Here is a 9,374-nt window from a genome sequence, read left to right on the forward strand (position 1 = left end):
TTCCTTCACTACATCAGGGGGAATTACTTTTTTTAAATATTTAACCACATTGATCTGACTGCTGGAATACCTGGTTACTTATTACAAATACCAGACTGTACAATAAGTTTACATTCAAAGCACAAGATCAGAAAGTATATAAACCAGTTTGACTTCAGCACTACCAGGAATCATAAATACTCTTTATGCATTAATGCATTCATGATTTAAAAAGGCATAACATGCCATTTCACTGCATCCAGCTAGACTCAAAGTACTTTAAAATAAGTTCTTATGACACTTTAAATGAATGTTAGATTGAATGTAAACATCATAGACTTCAATTTAGTGGTCCTTTTACAGTATTGTTAAACTGTCAAATTGATTTTTTCCATAAAAGTAAAACTTTACTTCTAATGCTAGTAGCAAATGAGTTAGATGTACCTTAAACTAAACACAGACAGTTGAGTGGTTAAAGGTTTCTTACTGTCTCCAAACAGGTTGTACTCCTCGCAGCCCAGAGCCTGTTTTTCCGCCTGGCGACAGCAGAGCCACAACCCTTCCTGCCAGAACTGAGGGTGAAACTTGGCCGAGACCATAGGGTTGTCTTTGATCTCTGCAGACAGAAAGTTTCCGTGTTAAAAGGTTCGCGTGTGAACTGGAGGGTCTGTTTCTGTTTCTGGAATAAGTATCATTTCATTTTCAGTGACATTTAAAGTGCTCATATTATGCTTTTAGGCTTTCTCCCCTTCCCTTTATTGTGTTATATATCTTTTTTGTGCACGTTATAGGTTTACAAAGTGAAAAAGCCCAAAGTCCCCCCCAAAGGGACTTACCATCTCCAACAGAAAACACTGTTCACAAACTGCTCCAAACAGCTCTGTTGTAGTCCAGCCTTTACTTCAGAGACAAACGTGGTCACTTTGTAACACACGTTATAATGCTCGCCTAGCTGCTAGCGTAGCACGCCCTCATACTCTGCTTCTGACTGGCTAGTAGTCCTTACCTAGGTACTGTCAGGGCACGCCCTCATACTCTGCTTCTGACTGGCTAGTAGTCCTTACCTAGGCTGTCAGGGCACGCCTCATACTCTGCTTCTGACTGGCCAGTAGTCCTTACCAGGTACTGTCAGGGCACCCCTCACCCTGCTCTGACTGGCCAGTAGTCGATGTCAGGCACGCCTCATACTCTGCTTCTGACTGGCTAGTAGTCCTTACCTAGGTACTGTCAGGGCACGCCCTCATACTCTGCTTCTGACTGGCTAGTAGTCCTTACCTAGGTACTGTCAGGACACGCCCTCATACTCTGCTTCTGACTGGCTAGTAGTCCTTACCTAGGTACTGTCAGGGCACGCCCTCATACTCTGCTTCTGACTGGCTAGTAGTCCTTACCTAGGTACTGTCAGGGCACGCCCTCATACTCTGCTTCTGACTGGCTAGTAGTCCTTACCTAGGTACTGTCAGGACACGCCCTCATACTCTGTTTCTGACTGGCTAGTAGTCCTTACCTAGCTACTGTCAGGGCACGCCCTCATACTCTGCTTCTGACTGGCTAGTAGTCCTTACCTAGGTACTGTCAGGGCACGCCCTCATACTCTGCTTCTGACTGGCTAGTAGTCCTTACCTAGGTACTGAGCATGTGCGACTCCCAACAAAGATGGAACAGAAGTGAGATGTATTTTACAGTAAAAATACATTTTGGACACTTCTGAATCATCAATTTGCTTAAAGGTTTAGTGTGACACAATTGTGTGACCTAGGTTTTTATAAATTATTTAGTAGGTCCCATTGTTTAATTTGTTTTTAGGTGTCTAAAATGTGTTTTGCTGCTGCCCCCGTCCACAGCAGCACGTTGCTTAGCTTCTGTGTTGGCACGCCTGCCTGCCTGCTTCTCCAAACTCTCCAAACATCTACTGTAGCTAACGCACTTGACTATGGAGAATTAGCTCAGACAACCGCACTGCAAATCATCCGAACTGTCAACTTAAGATTCATAGTTTTTTTTACTTTGGTGTGTTTAAGTGCTCAAACAAAAACAGAGAAACATGGACGCCAGTTTAAACAACTTCTAAGTAGAGCTGGGCGATCAAATATCACCTTATTCTTGACCAAATACCTTGATGTCGATATTGCGACGATATTGTGGGGTTGACAATTGGTGCTTCAACAAAATATTATTGACACAATGAGATTTTTGATACATAATCATCAGAAATGGCGATTTAACGACAAAGTGTGTAAAGGCAAATAATAGAAGAGCTAGAACAGTCTGCTAAGTTCAGAAAACGACATCACTTTACTGTAATGCAGCCTTCAAAACCAGGAAAAGACAACACTTAATATATTACGATTTTCTAGTCTCATATCACTATATCGATATAATATCGATATATTGCCCAGCCCTACTTCTAAGTGTTTCAAACTATAAATAAATTAAATGTTAAGCAGAAACTGTAGTGGACACAACATGGTCAAACATATGCTTAAGCGTACTTTGGGTTTTTGGTGTTAACATCCCCGTTTCTTTGCTTGGCTCAGGGTGGGAAAGTTTGTGTAGCGATAAAGTGAAATGGAAAACAGACTTAGAGTAGAAAGTTACAAGGTTGTGTCCAAGATCTGGGCTTCAAAAGTTGTGTTTTTGGAGTCAAACTATACCCTGACCTCGTTTCAACTGTGCGACCACCTTGCCTCAGGTGAAATGTCATGTACAGAAACACAGTGGGAGAGGAAACAGTGGGCACTGCCTGAAACTGTGGTTTGAAAGTGTGAAAACATCTTTGCAAACAGCTCAAACTATATACTGAATGTGATCTATCATTCTACATCTGTATACGCTGCTCTGCTGTTTTTAATCAATATTGTAGTGGAATAGCTTCGAATGACGACCAAAAACACTTGTCTTTTACTGTGACCATTTACTGTTCAATATGTTGCAGTTTTACAAAACAAGAAAGTGAACAACTTAAGCTTGACGGACATGTTTTGCATCTAGCGTCTCACGTTCATCTCAGTACACGCTAGCAAGAGTACACAACAGACAACTTCCATGTAGGCTACTTCCTGTGACGGTTCGCAGTAAACCTAAATTACTGTTAAACAAACTGCATTGTGTACCTTTTCACATATCAGCTGTAAATCAAGTACAGTAAATAATGTAAATAGTGAGTTTTAATCACACTATAATTGACCATTTTTTTTAGACTTTTTTAAACTAAACAACATGAATTTCTTATTCAAGTGTTTTAAAGGTCCCATGGCATGAACATTTCACTTTATGAGGTTTTTTAACAGGTCTATATAAAAGAGACTTCAGATACAGTATTAGGGGACCACTAAGGCCTATATAAAAGAGACTTCAGATACAGTATTAGGGGACCACTAAGGCCTATATAAAAGAGACTTCAGATACAGTATTAGGGGGACCACTAAGGCCTATATAAAAGAGACTTCAGATACAGTATTAGGGGACCACTAAGGCCTATATAAAAGAGACTTCAGATACAGTATTAGGGGGACCACTAAGGCCTATATAAAAGAGACTTCAGATACAGTATTAGGGGGACCACTAAGGCCTATATAAAAGAGACTTCAGATACAGTGTTAGGGGACCACTAAGGTCTATATAAAAGAGACTTCAGATACAGTATTAGGGGACCACTAAGGTCTATATAAAGAGACTTCAGATACAGTATTAGGGGACCACTAAGGTCTATATAAAGAGACTTCAGATACAGTATTAGGGGACCACTAAGGTCTATATAAAAGCATCCAAAGAGCACCATGTCATGGGATCTTTAAACAAACATTTGACAACAGATATAATAAGAGTAGAATAGAATAGAGACTGACCCTCTTTGAGGCTCTGGACCCAGAGACTTCTGCTGTCGTGACTCGGAGCGAACACGTAGAGAGTGTTGGCATCGTACACCACCTGCACACAAACAGGTTAGGAAACACTGACGTCAACTAGTTTGTATGTAATGTTTACTAGAGACGTTTGGGGAATATTACAGTTTAAATATGCCTTGTGTGTCTCTTTTTTTTTGTTGATTATTTTGTCAGTAACAATAATTATTATTATATAGTTATCCAACCGATTGACAAGATGCAAAACTGGCTGTATGATTGGTAACACCTTGGTTAATCATTTCATGTATGCTGATGATCTGGCCATTTTCTCTACCAGCAGTGCTGGTTTTCAGCAGCTACTGAATATCTGCTCTGAATATGGGCTGAAATATGATGTGTTGTATAATGCCAAAAAGAGTGCTGTCTTGATATGTGGGACAAAAGTGGACAAAGATCTTTGTTTTCCAGACTTTTATCTGTCAGGACAAGTGATGTCTGTAATAAAATTAAATATCTGGGTCACTACATTACAGATCAGTTATCAGATGATGAGGATATATACAGGCAGCGTCACATATTATATGCCCAAGCTAACATGCAGGTAAGACAATTCCACATGATGAGCACGGATGACGTCAAAATGAGTCTGTTTAAAGCATATTGCACTCCTTTGTTTACTGCTCCCTTATGGATTAAGTTTAAAAAGGCAAGCATGCAGACGCTTAAGGTTGCTTATAATGACTGTATGAGGATATTGCTCAACAAACCCAGGTGCTCCAGTGCAAGTGACCTGTTTTGTAATGCAGGGGTCAGCAGCACCTTCCAGGCATTATTGAGGAGTCTTATCTACAAATTCATTTGTCGCCTTCAAGTGTCTTTTATTGAAATGCAGTATTGTTGTTTCTTTTGTTTTGATTTTATTTCTCTGTATATGTTTATCTTTCTCTTTTTAATGTATGTTAAGTTGATGATGATGAATAATACAGAACCACACAATCGTGACTTCTGCTTTTCAAGGATAATTATTTTGTATTACAATAAGAAAAGAATTAATGGCCATACGTCCACCTAGGAATTGTAGAAAAAACTCTCAAGCCCAAAACAAAATGATGAATCATAAGTGTCCCAATTTTAAATTCACTGTAAAACCGCTGGTGCAATTTATGTCAGCAACCGCACTCCTTCTCTGAGTCATAACTGAGTCATTACATTTCCTGAGGAGTCATTATCTTTGATGCCCATCGTGAGTAACAGTCTAAAAAATCCACTTAAAAATCATACAATGAGGGGCGACCTCTAGCTCACCCAGTTAGAGCGTATGTAGGCCCTTTGCTGCGTGTCATTATTCATTTTTTTGTAATAATAAAAGTTACGTGCAAAAATATTCATGTAAGACAGTGGTTCACGTTTATGTTGTGTTTAAAACCCCTACCGCTAGATGGCTATGCTGAGACGCACCACTAGTGTCCTTGCCTAACAGTGCCTAACAGTGCCTAGCAGTGACTAGCAGTGCCTAACAGTGCCTAACAGTGACTAGCAGTGACTAGCAGTGCCTAACAGTGCCTAAGAGTGCTTAAGAGTGCTTAAGAGTGCCTAACAGTGCCTAGCAGTGCCTAACAGTGCCTAGCAGTGCCTAACAGTGCCTAACAGTGCCTAACAGTGCCTAGCAGTGCCTAACAGTGCCTAGCAGTGCCTAACAGTGCCTAGCAGTGCCTAACAGTGCCTAGCAGTGACTAGCAGTGCCTAACAGTGCCTAGCAGTGACTAGCAGTGCCTAACAGTGCCTAACAGTGCCTAACAGTGCCTAGCAGTGCCTAGCAGTGCCTAACAGTGCCTAGCAGTGACTAGCAGTGCCTAACAGTGCCTAGCAGTGACTAGCAGTGCCTAACAGTGCCTAGCAGTGCCTAACAGTGCCTAACAGTGCCTAGAGTGCCTAACAGTGCCTAGCAGTGCCTAGCAGTGCCTGACTTTTTGCTAGAAGCTAACAATGTAGCTATGGTTGAACTTTGGCATACTTTAGCATATAAACATTAGCTCACTAAGAACCTGTGAACCACAATCTCAAACTGGCAGTTTACCGAAAGTAAACTTCTTTGACTTGTATGCCCATCGTGTCTCTTTTGAAATATTAGTCTTTCTAAAATTATACTTCCCAATACATCGCCTTACGCACAGTATCGAAGTATATTGCAATATATTGAATCGTGACCCATGTATCGTGATACATATCGTATCGCCAGATTCTTGCCAATACACAGCCCTAGAAGTCAGACGCATAACAGGACTGGAGAGTGTTGGAGTCCAGATGTTGTCTGAGCGGGGCCCCACAGTGTCAGACTTTGAAAACTTCTAATCTAAATAATCTCAACCGCTTTATTCAGAGATAAAACTGTCATTTCCGTGTCTTGCACACAAACTGCCCAACACTCATGGGTTCATAAGACACCACAATGTCAGTCGCAGTGTTCAAACATTCAATTACATTTCACAAATGTATAGGTTATTTTACAGCTTGTTATTAACCCAAACTGTCCGTCTTCTTTCCCCAAGCTTATGAGCAAATAATATCTGATACAAAAAAAAAGTAATTTTCTTGAAGCCCACCTCAAATCTTTCATAATCATCCAGCCAAAAGAAATCATTAATAATAATAAAAAGGTAATTTTAGTAAGAAGTTCATACACTTAAAATGAATCTTATTCTCAATTTCAGATAGCTCACATAATACTGTTCCAAAGAAGTTTGTCCCGTCTGACATCTTTTTACTTATTATTCGTGATAGAAGTAACGGCCCAAACTACTAATGATCCTTCAAAGTACCACCCAGAGCAGCTATGGTTGAATATAGTTTTTGTGGTGTGTGTGTGTGTGTGTGTGTGTGCTTGTTTTACTATATTCGTGGGATCCAAAAACCGGGGAATACAGTATACTTGTGGGGTCTGCACAGCCTTGTGGGGTTTAAAGGTCTGTTTGAGGGTTAAGACTTGGTTTTAGGATTAGGGTTAGAATGAGGTTCTGGTTAGGGTGAGGGTAAGGGTTAAGGTTAGGCATTTAGTGGTGATGGTTAAGGTTAGGGTAAGGGGCTAGGGAATGCATTATGTCAATGACGGGTCCCCACAAAGATAGTGAAACAAACGTGTGTGTGTGTGTGTTTGTGATCTGTAGTTCGAATGAGTGTATTTACATATATTTTTAACCCCATATTTACCCCCAAACGGGGGATATAATCCACATCCAGTGATGAATAAAATATAGGTTAACACTGAATGAGTATTCTTTTTAGTTATATTGTTGTTGTTGTTGTTGTTTTATATATGGGCATCGTTAGTCTTTTGTAGAGCAAACCTATCAAGCAGTGTTTCTCAAATGGGGGTACGTGTACCCCAAGGGGTACAATGGAGGACTGCAGGGGGTACGTGAGCGCTTTTTTCTTAAGTTTTGGTCGCTGTTTTTGAAGTTTGTCATTTTTTAAAAGTTTTTGTCGCTTTTTGTCACTATTTGACCTGTTCTTGCCTTCCTTTCTTCCTTTATTAATTCCTTACTTCCTTTATTACTTCCTTCCTGCCTTCCTTCCCTCCTTTTTTCTACTGTATTCTTTTTTTCTCCAAGTTTGTCGAAGTTTTTGTCGCTTTTTTCAAAAAACAATTCTGCCTTTTTCAAGGTTTTTGTCACTTTTTTTCCGAAGTTTGTCATCCTTCTTTCTACTGTGTTTCTTTTTACAAGTCTGTCGCTTTTGACGAAGGTTTTGTCTCTGTTTTCTAAGTATTTGATATTATCTTCCACCTATTCTTTCCTTAACTTCCTTCTTTCTACCGATTTTATACGTTTTTTTTAAAGTTTTTGTTGCCGGTTAGCTAGCCAACAGTTAGCTAGCCAACAGTGTGGTATGTGCCGTTTGTAACGGCTGGTGCGAGTCGTCCAGCTAGTTAACCGTTAAGTTAGCTAACGGTTAGCTAAGCTGTTGTTTGACAGTGGTGAAAACAAGAAAGTTACTCTGCCATAGTAACCTTTATTAGGGGGAAAATGGTCAACGTTATCTATTTTGTTATATACAGCTAAACATAGACTACAACACAATGCGTTATGCTTAACTTGGGATTCATAAACCTGGCCCGGCTAGCTAGTTGTTAGCATGCTTGAAATAAAAATGAAAAAAATCCTTGTATATGTTTTTGTTGCCCTTTTTCATCAGCATTTAAATGTTTTTCAGTGACATGGCTGCTGTTTGGTAAATCTATTGCTGGTCAGGGGGTACTTGGCTTAAAAACACAAGTCAAATGGGGTACATTACTGAAAAAAATTTGAGAACCTATATGCTATAAAAGGTGACACTTAATATATTTGTTACCTCTGAAGTCAAATGTGGCCCCAGCTTGGCCCCCTTTATATGTAATGGTCTAGAACCGCTACTGTTTGTACCTGAAAGGGGTATTTGTTCTGGCAGGGGATGATTCCTCCGAAGTTCTTCACGATCTCAGCACATCGGATGCGGCTCAGCTCGATCGAGCCTCTCTTGAACTTCTTCTGTTGATGGAAAAACAAATGCAGATTTTTATTCACTTTTGCTACTATTGTAATAAGAAATCAACTACACACTGAGAGTGACGCTGTAGACGCAATTTACAAATCAAAACTGGCTGGTGCAACACCCCTAAAAAAAAAAAAGTAACTTAATAAAGACATTTGCACCCTAACTTGATGCAGGAAAGGCACAAATTGTTGCAGAAACATTCACCTGAATCCAGTAAATGAAGTGTTCAATCTTTCAGTTTTGCTCTAAAGTGTACAGAGGCTTGCAAAAGTATTCATACCCCTTGAACTTGTCCACATTTTGTCACGTTACAACCACAAACGTAAATGTATTTCATTGGGATTTCATGTGATAGACCAACACAAAACGGCGCATAATTGTGAAGTGGAAGGAAAATGATACATGAGTTTCAAATAGGGTTTTTTTTCACATAAAATCCCAATAAAATACATTTACGTTTGGGGTTGTAACGTAAAGTTACCCAAAGTTACGCCCTTTGGTGACGCAGAATTTGTCTGCAGTTTTGTTTAGTTTAAGCGGGAACTGAAACGTAAACTAATAAAGTGACCTCTGCTTTTCCATCGTAGTACGTCAGCCGGCTTTTGGTGAGGACGAACAGTCTCTCCTTGTAGTTTAGCGGTGACGTCCACCTCTTCTGCTGCGAACGCTTGATGAGTGTCTCCTCCAATAGCAGCTCTGCACTCATCGTGGCCCCGCCCACACCCTCAGCAACCCATTGGTGGATGTCGTCAGAACGCAGCGGGCTGGAGCTGAGATGGGGGAGGGAAAACTGCAGTTTTAATTTTCGTCACATTTTTTTGTCACATAATCTAACTCCCATCAGCTTTGTGGAGTCTTTTAGTTCATTGTTTTGATTTTCTAGCTAAAGTACAAGACAGATTTGGGAAACTTGGGTCGCACGACTTAACTCGAGTCAGACTCGAGTCGCAAGTTTGAGGAAAAATCCTTGTTTTTTAATCCAAGTTAAACTTAAAGGACATCAGTGAAGGTGCCAAA

General features: G+C 40.2%; 1 protein-coding gene across 3 annotated transcripts in view; it reads right to left on the reverse strand.

Annotated features, from left to right (window-relative positions):
* The window catches only part of tec (tec protein tyrosine kinase), a 27,984-nt gene that overhangs the window by 17,990 nt on the left and 620 nt on the right, over positions 1-9,374 (reverse strand). For 2 of the 3 annotated variants that reach the window (XM_078244266.1, XM_078244265.1), the window contains exons 2-5: positions 8,926-9,127; positions 8,246-8,350; positions 3,828-3,909; positions 467-595 (exon numbers count right to left, since the gene is read on the reverse strand). In XM_078244266.1, the coding sequence (XP_078100392.1) occupies positions 467-595; positions 3,828-3,909; positions 8,246-8,350; positions 8,926-9,063 (454 nt within the window). In that variant the 5' untranslated portion in view covers positions 9,064-9,127. Of the gene's footprint in view, positions 1-466; positions 596-3,827; positions 3,910-8,245; positions 8,351-8,925; positions 9,128-9,374 lie in introns of those variants that run through there. The other variant, XM_078244267.1, reaches the window with a different exon arrangement.

This window comes from Sander vitreus, unplaced genomic scaffold (assembly GCF_031162955.1).
Source record: "Sander vitreus isolate 19-12246 unplaced genomic scaffold, sanVit1 ctg154_0, whole genome shotgun sequence".
Lineage (NCBI taxonomy): Eukaryota > Metazoa > Chordata > Actinopteri > Perciformes > Percidae > Sander > Sander vitreus.